The sequence below is a fragment of the Haliaeetus leucocephalus genome, unplaced genomic scaffold, assembly GCF_000737465.1.
Source record: "Haliaeetus leucocephalus isolate CR32 unplaced genomic scaffold, Haliaeetus_leucocephalus-4.0 Scaffold184, whole genome shotgun sequence".
NCBI lineage: Eukaryota > Metazoa > Chordata > Aves > Accipitriformes > Accipitridae > Haliaeetus > Haliaeetus leucocephalus.
The window spans coordinates 9,666,707-9,677,490 of record NW_010972620.1 but is presented as its reverse complement, the minus strand read 5'-3'; the positions used below and the strand labels follow the sequence as shown (position 1 = coordinate 9,677,490).

The 10,784-nt window shown below is 61.9% G+C and overlaps 3 protein-coding genes across 11 annotated transcripts in view; 2 read left to right on the top strand and 1 right to left on the bottom strand.

The window, feature by feature from the left end:
• ARL3 (ADP-ribosylation factor-like 3) overlaps positions 1-101 on the bottom strand; it is a 30,770-nt gene extending 30,669 nt beyond the window's left edge. For both annotated transcript variants that reach the window (XM_010564812.1, XM_010564813.1), the window contains exon 1: positions 17-101. In XM_010564812.1, coding sequence (XP_010563114.1) covers positions 17-19 — 3 coding nt within the window. In that variant the 5' untranslated portion in view covers positions 20-101. The remainder of the gene's footprint in view (positions 1-16) is intronic.
• Positions 102-205: 104 nt separating this feature from the next.
• Positions 206-7,067, top strand: SFXN2 (sideroflexin 2). Of its 7 annotated transcripts, none has more exons than XM_010564805.1 (12): positions 206-288; positions 1,314-1,572; positions 1,860-2,030; positions 3,164-3,262; positions 3,420-3,495; positions 3,573-3,658; positions 4,360-4,420; positions 4,492-4,558; positions 5,114-5,163; positions 5,471-5,520; positions 5,755-5,802; positions 6,208-7,067. In XM_010564805.1, exons 2-12 carry the CDS (start codon positions 1,412-1,414, stop codon positions 6,305-6,307), a joined length of 969 nt encoding a protein of 322 aa, XP_010563107.1. In that variant the 5' UTR covers positions 206-288; positions 1,314-1,411; the 3' UTR covers positions 6,308-7,067. The 7 variants fall into 7 exon arrangements, 6 of the variants coding, with proteins under 6 accessions (XP_010563107.1, XP_010563113.1, XP_010563112.1 ...); XM_010564807.1 differs by having other exon boundaries at positions 214-288; positions 1,400-1,572; XM_010564806.1 differs by lacking the exon at positions 206-288 and adding an exon at positions 295-339.
• A 3,579-nt stretch (positions 7,068-10,646) lies between these two features.
• The window catches only part of WBP1L (WW domain binding protein 1-like), a 60,626-nt gene continuing 60,488 nt past the window's right edge, over positions 10,647-10,784 (top strand). For both annotated transcript variants that reach the window (XM_010564801.1, XM_010564800.1), the window contains exon 1: positions 10,647-10,749. In XM_010564801.1, the coding sequence (XP_010563103.1) occupies positions 10,663-10,749 (87 nt within the window). In that variant the 5' untranslated portion in view covers positions 10,647-10,662. The remainder of the gene's footprint in view (positions 10,750-10,784) is intronic.

The window sequence follows — 10,784 nt, the reverse complement described above, 5'->3', positions numbered from 1 at the left end:
CCCCCGCCCCACTCACCATCCTCGGCGCGGCTCCGGGGTTACCATGGGCAACTGCGTCACACACCCGCCGCCGCCACGTATAGCGTCAGCGCTTCCCGCCGTACGTACGGAACGTGCCGACGACGGGCGGGAGGGGGCGGAGCCCGGCGCCACTGCCCGCGGCTAGCCCCGCCCTCTCGGCCGGCGCGTGCGCACAAGGGGGGGCGACCCTGCCGAGGGGAGATGGGCGCGGCCGCTGGGACCCCTGTGATTGGCTGAGGGCGGCCACGCGTCGGAGCCCGGGGGCAGGTGGGGGCCACGTGGGCGGCAGGCGGCGCGCGAGGGGTCTGGGGGCCGCAGGTAGGGCCACGTGGGGCCGCGGCACGGCGCGCGGGGCGGGGGCGTGCAGTGCAGTGCAATGCAGCGCGGCGCGGTGTGGTGCCGGGGGGCGAGCCGGGCGTTGTAGTGCCGCGAGGGCGCTGTGCAGCGCTACGGGCAGTGTCCAGGGTAGTGCAGGGCAGGGCAGGGCAGTGCTAAGGGGGGCGTGCAGTGTAGCACCACGGAGAGCATGCAGTGCACTGCTATGGGGAGCATGCAGTGCAGTGCCACGGGGGTGCAGGGCAGTGTTACAGGGAGCGTGCAGGGCCATGTAGCGCTGTGGGGGATGCACAGTGTGTGCCGCAGAGGATGCAGCGTCGTGGTATGCAGGAGAGCACGACAGCATTGCAGAGGTGTGACGTCCCTGTTACGGAGGATGTGCAGTGCAGCACAGTGCCGATGCCATGGGAGGGTGCAGTGTGGTGCAGTAGTGCAGTACGGTGCCATGGGAGGGTACAGTGTGGTGCCACAGGCAATGCAGTTATCGGTGGGGCTGTGCAGTGCAGTCACAGGAGGGTGCAGTGCCACAGCGGGTGCAGGCAGTGTTCGGGGGCACGTGCAGCGCAGGCATGGGAGGGTGCAGTGTACTGCCATGGGGGCGTGCAGTGCCACTGGGGGACATAGAGCCCAGTGCAGGGGATGCAGTGCCATGCCATGTTGCCCATGAGTGGGGGGGTGCAGTGTAATGCCCGCAGGGTGGTGCTGTGCAGCCCTGTGGAAGGGGCAAGCTGGGCCCCGCAGTGCTGCGCGGCACGGTCCCACCCTGAGGAAGGGGTGCCAGGTGCTGGGGGGGGGAAGCACAAGTGGGGGGACCCCGTGCAGGCAGGGTGGCGTGTGAAGGAGTGGCCTCGCTGCAGCGTTCAGCCGGCAGCAGGGGTGCGGGAGGCTCCTGGGCTCAGGGCTGCTGAAAGTCCAACTTTCCCGTTAAATATAAACCTGCCACAGCTCTCACCCAGTTAAGCACTCCTGTGGCCGTGGCAGGCCCACACTCGACGGGCAAGCGAGGCAGGATCCTCCCGAGCCACCTTCTCTCCCTGCCCAGACCTGCGCTGAAATGGCCGCCGTCCCCCTTGGCTTTAACATCGATGCCCCACGCTGGGACCAGAGCACTTTTGTGGGACGCCTGAAGCATTTCCTCAACATCACTGACCCGCGGACCGTGCTGGTGCCGGAGGAGGAGCTGGACCGGGCCAAGGCCCTGGTGGAAGGCTGCAGGTGAGGGGCAGGGGTGCAGCCGGGTCAGGTGCCATCCCCGTGCCCGCGGCTGTACCCGACCACCCTGCAGGGCCGTGGTGGGACGGAGGCAGTCATTCCGAAGCAGGCACGCTAGGACGTAACATCTATTGGAGGTGGTTTTGGGGGAGTTTCCCAGGCTTCTCCCAGGAGCCTCAAGTTGGGGCAAGTCTCTGCCTTTCATGTTTGGCGCCCAGGGCTCCATGCCCCAGCGGTGCCAGGTGCCGGTGGGTCTGCGTGGCTCCCACCGACAGGCTCTGGGCTTGCAGGGCCGGGCTGGTGCCGCCGGGAAGCAGCCAGGAGCAGCTGCTCTACGCCAAGAAGCTGTACGACTCAGCCTTCCACCCTGATAGCGGCGAGAAGATGAACCTCATCGGGAGGATGTCCTTCCAGGTGCCGGGGGGCATGGCCCTCACCGGCTGCATGCTCCAGTTCTACCGGTGAGCTGCTGGGGATGCCGGGCTGGGGATGCAGCCCTGACAGCTCCCTGCCCCTCAAGGGGTCCCCAATGGCCAGGGCACAGCCAGTCTGCCTCCTCTGGGGCTGGCTGCTGCCCGAGGCTGCCCATGGCTGCTGTGTCTGCCTGCATCACGTGGCCAAGCCCTGTGTCCCTGTGCCCTGTCCCCAGCGCCCAGCCTGTGGTGGAAGCATCACGGATCCTCCCAGCCTCTGGCATGGCTGGGGATGGTCTTGCTTTGCCCTGACCTCAGCTCAGCTCTTCCCGGAGCCCCTGTAATGATTAACGCAGCCAGGTCCTGTGTGGCTGCTGCTCTTGCTCCGTGGACCATAACAGTCCCTGAAACCAAGGACCAAATGTGCCCCCAGGCCAGGCTGCTCCAGCCTCCCCAGCCCATGCCAACAGCTTCCTGCATTTCCCTTCTGAAATGGCTGCTGGGGGGGTGAGCGATCCTGTCCCCAGCACAGAGGCTGTGTGGGGCAGACACCGCCTTTCCCAGTGGCTGAAACCAGGACAATCCCCATCCCATCCCATCCCATCCCACCCCTGTTTGCTGGACTTGTTTGCCAGTTGCTGGTGAGGTCGAGCCTGGGTGGGGGATCTCCCAGTGCTGATGGGTCACCCTCTTTCCAGCCCACCTCCACCCTCCTGCATCCCAAGGCTTGCTCAGACCCACATCTCCCCATGTCCTCTCCTGCCCCACCTCAGTGTCCCTGAGACACTGGTAGGAGCCCAGGTGTCCTGGTCAACCCTAGAGCTGCCTCTGTCCCCGTGTGCCCCCTCCTTGCCGCTCCTATTGACAAAGGCTTATCTCAGCCAAGCAGGATGGCTGCTGCCCTGCTGAGGGCTGGGTCTCCCACCCCTGACTGAGCACCCCGCAGGGCTGGGCCTTCTCTTGTGCTCCCCAAAGCCCTGCAGCAGCCAGGACTCCTGGGGTCATTTCCCAGCTCTGCCACTGGCTCGTGGCTTTGCCACAGTGCCTCAGTTTCCCATGGGAGACACCATGACAAGTGTATCGAGGGTATCTTGGCTGTCCCCCCAACAAGCCTGGCCGTGGGCACAGGCCAGGCATCCCTGACAGCCCTTGGGTGCTTGCCCATTCCCTTCCCTCTGCAGGACAGTGCCCGCTGTGGTTTTCTGGCAGTGGGTGAACCAGTCCTTCAACGCCATCGTCAACTACACCAACCGCAATGCCGCCTCCCCCATCTCGCTGAGGTGAGCGTGCCCCTGCACAGGATGGGGACCCTCTGTGTTGGAACCCCCCTGGATGCCCCATAAAGACCCCCCATGCCCCATCTTGGGTGCCGAAAGAACAGGATCGAGTCAGAGTTGGTGTTTCTGTTCTCTCCCTTCTTTGGAAATCATTGTCCAGGCAAATCGGGGTGGCTTACGTCACGGCCACCGGTACAGCCCTAGCCACTGCGGTCGGACTCAACCTCTACACCAAGGTACGCCGGGATGGGGCTGGCTGGGGCAGCTGGCCGCATCCTGCCCTCCCGTGCTGATGCCAGCCTGTCTCCCACAGCGAGCCCCCCCCTTGCTGGCCCGCTGGGTCCCCTTCGCGGCCGTGGCTGCTGCCAACTGTGTCAATATCCCCATGATGCGACAACAGTAAGTGCTGCACATGGCCGGGGTGCTTGAGGGACCCGGCTCCCTCCGAAGGTGAGCCGGTGCAGCCGGGCTGCTGGGCTGCCCGGTCACACTGCTGTGGTTTTCCATCCCGGGGGTGGGAGGATGGGAGGGAGGTGAGCTGGGGTCTGCGTGTTTTGCGGCGCTGGGTCTCTGGTGGAGGGTGCCGGCTGGGGTGGCTCAGCCTCTGCCCGGAGCAGGAGGGTGATTTTGGGCTGAAGTGGGGTCTGGGGTCTGGGCTGGAAGATCCCTCAGACTCGAGGGTTTTCTGCGTGTGGTCACGGGAGAGCCCCAGTCCACGATGTCCTGGCGCTGGGACCCCCTAGATGGGCCCCATGTGGAGACCTGTGTCTGCTCCTCGGGGTCCCCCGCGGGTCAAGGGGGGGGAGCTGTGTGGGGGACTGTCCCCTGGCTCAGCCGCGGGTCCCGGGCGGGGGTCTGTCCCCCAGGCGGCCGGACCCTGTTCGCAGCCGTGCCCTGAAGATGGCAGCATCGGCTGGGCCGGGGACCGCGGCGCCCTGGGGCGGTGGAGCCCCGTGCCCTGGGGCCAGGGCAGGCGGCAGCCAGGGCTGCTGTGCCAGCACAGCACAGGGAACCCCCTTGGCACCCCCTCACCCCCTTGCCGTGTCCTCCCGTTTCCCTCACCGTCCCGGCCCCCACTCACAGCTGCCTGTCCCCTCCAGGGAGATCATCAATGGGGTCATGGTGACAGACAGGGACAACAATGAGCTCGGCCACTCCAGGGTGAGTCTGAGGATGGGGGTCCGGGTTGGGGCACGGCATGGCTGGGGCTCACCTGCTGCTTTTGCTTGCAGAGGGCGGCTGCGAAGGGCATTGCGCAGGTCGTGGTCTCCAGGATCACCATGGCGGCACCGGGCATGAGTAAGTGCCGGGCAGGAGGGTGGGGGCCGGACTGGACGCTCCCCTGGGACCCACCGCCTCGCCCTCCCCTGCTTCAGTTTCCCCCAGGAGGAAGAGGGAGGGTGGCCCTGCACCCCAGGTGGTGTTTGGTCTCATCTCACTGTTGGAGCCATCTTGGCATTGCCATCAGAGTCCCCTGAGCCCCCAGCCCTCCTCATCCCAACCCACAGCCCGTGGGGGACATGGGGTGCTCCCACAGCAGTTGGGGCCCACAAGGACGCCTCTCGCGCTCTCTGGCCCTGGCCCCTCACCCCGCAGCCCGGCATCCCCTCGCCCTCACGCGACCCTTGCTGTGCTGCAAGCCCGGCAGGAGGGACAGGAGCACGAGAAGCATGGACCATGCTGGCCAGGTGATGGATGATGGATGGGGGTCCTGTGCCAGGTCCCTGCCATGAGCAAACACCCAATGGCCCCCAGTACAGCTAGCTGCTGCCATGGCTCCAGGAGGGTGGTCCTGCTCGGGCAGCCCTGTGGGCTGGCTTGTGGGGGGGGCTTACCTTTTCTTTCTGCACCTAGTTATTTTGCCCATCATCATGGAGCGCCTGGAGAGATTCCCCTTCATGCAGGTGAGCCCACATTTCTCCCGCCACGGTTTTCCAGTGGGTCCTGTGGTGCCCCGGCCCTGCTCCCCAGCCGCCAAGATGCTGGGGATGAAGTGGGGAGTTGCAGAGCCTGGCTTGCTTTGCCACTTATTCAAGTCACTGGTACAGCAAAGGTCTCTCAGGTGACATGGAGAGGCTGTGGGAGGATGGCAGGAGTTGGTGGCACCCTGAAGGTGTTGGGCATTCAGCCCATTGAGGGGAGAAGTCTCCCCACCCTGTGAGCAGGGCTTGCGGCAAGGCCAGGGACTCACTCCTGGCTCTTCCCTTGCAGCGGATCCGGGTTCTCCACGGGCCTCTGCAGGTGCTGCTCTGCGGGGGCTTGTAAGTATCTCACTGCTCAAATGCCTGTGGGTGCCTGGCTCCAAGGGATGCTTAAAAAGAGACCTCTTTCCCAGCAGGGGATTGCAAAGCTGCTTGCCTTTCAGCCTGGGCTTTCCCCAGTTATTGGGAGTGGTGGGGCATGAGCAGCACCTCTTGGGCCGAGATCCCTGTGGCCGGGGGGGCAAACGGGCTGCGATCCCCAGCACTAACACTTGGCTCTTCTCTGTCCCACAGCCTCCTGTTCATGGTGCCGGCAGCCTGTGCCCTGTTCCCACAGAGATGGTACCTGTCCCACTGCTTCCCCCTCCTGTGCGGGACCTCAGGAGCCTTCCTCCTCCCCTAGCTCTTCTCTGCCCATCCCAGGAGAAGCATGATGGGCACACACCCTTCAACCCAAGGCAGCGCCTGCTTGTACATGCTGGTGCCCCAGGCAGCAGCAGAACCTGTGCCTCCCCTGCTCTGCAAGTTCTGTGCTGGGAGCAATGGGACCCCCAGCCCCATGGGCAGCTCTCTGCCCCCCAGCACTGGGAGTGGTGGATGCTAGGGATGGGTGGTGGGTCTTGATGTGAGCTTGCAAGATCCCAGGGACTGTAGGGGACCTCAAATAGCAATGGGGAGGGAGGGTGGCCTGACTGGTGGTCAGGGAGGAGGATCACACGTCTCAGTCTCTATCCTCTCTCCCCACAGCTCCCTTGCACTGGCTGACCTTGAGCTGGACCTGCGTGACAGCATCGTGGCCAAGCATGGGGACAAAGTGCCGTACGTCTATTTTAACAAGGGACTGTGAACGGACACTACCTCAGGAGCCATCACACCCCTCCGGCCCCCTGCTACCACCAGCCTCATGTCCCCTGAGCAGGGCTCAGAGGCATGGTCCAGCCAGATCTGCCCCCCAGCCCAGCACCGTCTCTGCTGCGTCCTTCCCCCGGAGAGGCAGGATCTGGCTCTGCGTGCACAGCTTGCAGCACTTCGGCTTTTTCTGAGCCTCCCCCCATCTGCTGCTGGCTGTGTCCCTGCCTCCCCATGTCCTTTTTGCCCTGGGCAATGGCTGCACTTCCATGCTTTCCTCCTGCCCTGTGCAGGAGGATCTGCCCAGCCTGTCTGAGCCTTGCGTGGTCACTGGGCTCGGCTCTGCAAGGCATCAGGCTCTCTCCCTCGGGGCTCAGAGCACAGTCCTACCTCCAAAAGCCGGTGCCCTGCCATTGTACCAGGAACCAAACCACGTTGCTGCCTTAAACCACCACAGTGGCCTTTTACCAAGAGCTGGACCACACCTTGGCAGGCAGGAAGGGACCTGTCCCCTCTGTACCGGGAACACCCCAAAGTCCAGGGGCCAATGCTTGGACCATGCCTTCCTTGCTCTCAGGTTCAGGTTTTATTCACTTTGCCATTGCTACAATCCAGGAGGGAAATAGCTAATTGTTTTTAAGCTCTAATTTTTGCAATCTACCCATTCCTATGAGCACAAGAGCCAGCCATCACCCTTATACTGCATCTTACTGTCCTCACGGTAGGACCAAGGACCTGCAGCTTTGGGGCACAGTCGACTCTGGGCCCCCTTGGAGAGGGGGAAGGAGACACAGGAGTCACAAAGCTGTCGAGGCATTAACTCAGGCTCTGAATAGCAGCCCTGCAAACGACACAGAGGAGGGCTGAAAAATAAAATACAGTGATTTTTTAAAAAACGGTTGTGGGTTCTGCTTTGGGCTGGTCTCTGGGTGTCTGGTTCCCTGGGCAGGGCTGGTACATGGGTCTCATGCCTGCCTTGAAAGGGAAAGGTGCAGGCTCTGTGACTGACCAAGCACCAGGGTGAGGGTCAGCACAGGGGCCAGGAGAAGGAGGAAGAGCCGTGAGGCTCTGCAAGGGCTGGCATGATTCCTGAAACCCTTGGGCATCCCATGCAGCCTTCCCCAAGAGGTTCTTGGGGCTGCAAACAGTCCTGAGGCAAGTGACAAAGGGAGGTGACAGTGCTTGTGGTGAGTCTTGCCCCATTGGGGGAACTGGGGGATGACACTGGGTGACCCTTCCTACACCCACGCGTGCTGTTTGTCTTCTTGGCCAGGCAGCATTTGCATGATGCTAACCTGGGTCTGCCACGAGGCGTCTCCCACCCCAAAGAAGAGTGGCTTGAGTTTGCTGCAGCCTATTTTCAGAGGAGGAAGGAGCCCCAGAGTTTAGCCCAAGTCCTGGGCTTTAGTCCCCACCCTCAACCAGCTGCATCCAGGCTCTCTGCTTGCTGATGAACATCCCTTGGTGGGACAAGCATGTTTCTAACCAGCCATATGACGTGGCTGCTCAGAGAGCCCCATGGCCTGGCAGATGGTTCATGCTTGTCCCTCCAGCCAGGAATATGTGTCAGATCCCCGAGGGCAGCAGCATCCCCACATCAGCCACATGTCTGAGTGGAGACACAGGGTCTGCAGCCAAAGGGCTTTTTGGCATTAACCACTCTGCTCCTACAGAGAGAGCAGCCAAACCCCAAACTTACTTCTTGAAGGGCCAAGCTGTATCCACAGCAGGTTTGCTTCTGCCCAAGCTGCAACAGGCAGAGGATAAAGTCTCCAACCGCATGTAGCTACAGCTAGAAAGCTGCACAAGAGCTTTGAAATAATTAATAGGTCAGCGGAAAGTAGGAAAACGTGTTCAAACTTGTGTATCTGTTCCCTGGGCATTATTAGATCTCTTGTTAATGCGCAATTAAAATAATAGATAAGCACATGAAATGAAACAGATGTCACTCCTGTTGGGAGTGGGAAGAAGCCACAAGGAGACGTCTCTGCTCTCTGCTTTTCTTAAGCTCCTTAACTCAAGCTGCTCTTGCCCTACACCCAAAACTGCTTTCAGCACTTTCAGAAGGGTACCTGTAGCAGCCTGGGCTGTATTTGGGTCCAAGGTGCCTCTGGCTTGCTTGGGAGCATAGTGATGAGTGTAAAACAATGTGCCGCAGCACCCTAAAACTGCCCTTCCCCTGCACATCACAGCCACGCTCTTGCTGTTGACCCTTTCTATGTTTGCAGTGCATGGGGGTCCCAGCAGGGCAGGGGGGCTCTGCGGCCAGTGATGCCAGCACAGCATCCACCCAAAACCAAGATTGGGACCATGGTGGGAAAGCCTCAGTGGTTTTGTCACTCCTTCTTTCCTGCCCCCAGTCATACCAGAGGGGCAATGGAGCAGAGGCACCCTCTGAAGAGCTATTGCCATCTCATGCCAGCTCTCCCCCTGCCCTGGGGAGCAGGACATGTTGCAGTTCATTGCTCTTGGCCAGAGGAAGAGGGCTGCTCTGGGCTTGGAGGATCAGCAAGCCACCCTCAAGCCAGACCTCCCCCCTGAGCTTATAGCAGTGGATTCCCTCTTCAGATCAACATGGATTTATGCCAGCTGACAGTTTAGCTCAGCAGGGTTTCTAGGTTTCTAGGTTGTAGCTGGAATCTCCCCCGGAGGATTCAAGTCATCTCAAAAGCTCACATCACTCCAGTGTCGGGAGATAGTTGCTGCAGCCAGTGCCTGCCTGCACTCCCCAAAACCACAGTTACGCCACGGCCTGCCTTGGTCTCGCTGGGGAGCAGAGAGGTCACAGCCAGGCTGTGGGCAGCAAGTCCCCATGCTGCCAAGGGTGGCTCGGCCAGCCCTCCTCCCTTTCCCATTGCTGCAACAGGAAGGAAACCTCATTGCCAGGAGTCAGAGCTGGACTCATCCCTGTTTGGGAAGAGCTGCAAGTGTTAATTGCTCTCTAGTGATGAGTCACACCTGATCTGGGCTTGTCCTGTGCTCTGTGGACTGGAAGCCTTCTCCCGCTGTGCCTCTAATTTCAGGGCTAGCCGGGAACAGGAAAAAAGCTCCTTTAATAACTGTGCATGGCCAAAATGTCAGTGCTCCAGCATGTTTACAACGTCCCTTCAAATGATAACCAGATCAAAGACATCATGTTGGGCTGTAGCAGAGCCTGGGGAAGGGCTGGGGAAGCATGGGAGGTTGGGGGTCTCCTTTGAGGCATCAGCAGCCCCAGGAGGCAGGCTTGGCTCACTGGTCCTTGCCCAAAGGCCGGTGGAGGCTGGTGAACTGGCTGCCTATGGAGAGAGGAGCAAGCAGGGTGCATGTGCAATGGGTTAACACCTGACAGCCCATGCCAGCAGCAGGCGGCCAAGCTGATCCAGCAGGGTTAGGTGTGCCTCAAGTACTGCCCCAACTGAAAAATGCCAGGGTAGGAGATAAGCTGCTAAGTCGATTATTTTTCTCCTGGCTTTTCTTAACGTGTTAGCTGAGCATCTGATAAACCTCATTGTGCCAATCCAGCATGGAGGCTGCCTGGCACGCCAGGAGTGGTGGTGTAGAAAGCCTCTGTCACTGCCCCAGAAACATCTCCCAGGCCATCTCCCCCGAGCTGTGAATGAACCCCAAGTGCTGGTGCCCCCACTCCTCCTGGGGAGTGCCAGCCTGGGTGAGGGATGGCTGTATGGGGACATGCTGGGACCCGGCTGCGGTGGGAGATCCTCTTCTCCATGTTGCTCCTGTCTCCCGATGGGGCTGGTACCAACACGTGTCTGCCTGCCGGCTGCCTCCAGTCCAGCCCCATGCTGCTGCTGCCATTTTAGCACCCTTTCCACGTCAAGCTCCCCGGTGTGCCCCAGCTTCAGGTGGGCTGTTTGGGTTGGGGTCTCTGTGGGTGCATTGGGGAGGAGGCCGAGTGGGGATCACGATGTGACCAGGTGAATGGGGGATGAGTGCCTGGCTGCCATTGGGGTGTCAGGGAGGACGTAGCAGGCCAGGGGGTGCTTGTGCACCCCCCTTTTTGCAGTATCCAGCTCTGCCCCCGGGGGTGCATTGCACTGGGGGTGCAGGACCAAGGGGCAGCCCCCCAGACCTCTCCCCAGCCAGTTCCGCCACTCACAATATGGCAGTCCTCGCCCCACTCCAGGCTCCCTCTCCGGTGTGCCACACTCAAGATGGCAGCTCCCTGCGCGCAGACCCCGCCCCTCCCGGTTCTGCCCTAAGCGACAGCGCGCTGAGCCACTGGCTAAGCAAGCGGCACGTCGTCAGCCCAATAGGCGACCGGCTGGGGCGGGCCGGGGCGCGGGGTGCCCCCTCGGCTCCCGTCCCGGGCCGCAGTCGGGCTGGGGAGGCGGGGAGCGGGGGGTGGGGGGGATGGCGAGGAGGCTCCGCGCCGCCATGGCCTTGCTGCTGTTCCAGGCCCTGCCCGAGGGGCTGCCCGCCAGCGTGGAGCCTGCCCAGGTAGGGGCTGCCCTGGGGGGGGCCGCCTGGGGGGG

Excerpts from the sequence above, each read along its gene's own strand:
- SFXN2 (XM_010564805.1), top strand. The coding sequence starts at position 1,412 with ATGGCCGCCGTCCCCCTTGGCTTTAACATCGATGCCCCACGCTGGGAC. Across the intron at positions 3,496-3,572 it reads GACTCAACCTCTACACCAAG|CGAGCCCCCCCCTTGCTGGC; the intron begins GTACGCCGGGAT and ends TGTCTCCCACAG. Across the intron at positions 3,659-4,359 it reads ATCCCCATGATGCGACAACA|GGAGATCATCAATGGGGTCA; the intron begins GTAAGTGCTGCA and ends TGTCCCCTCCAG.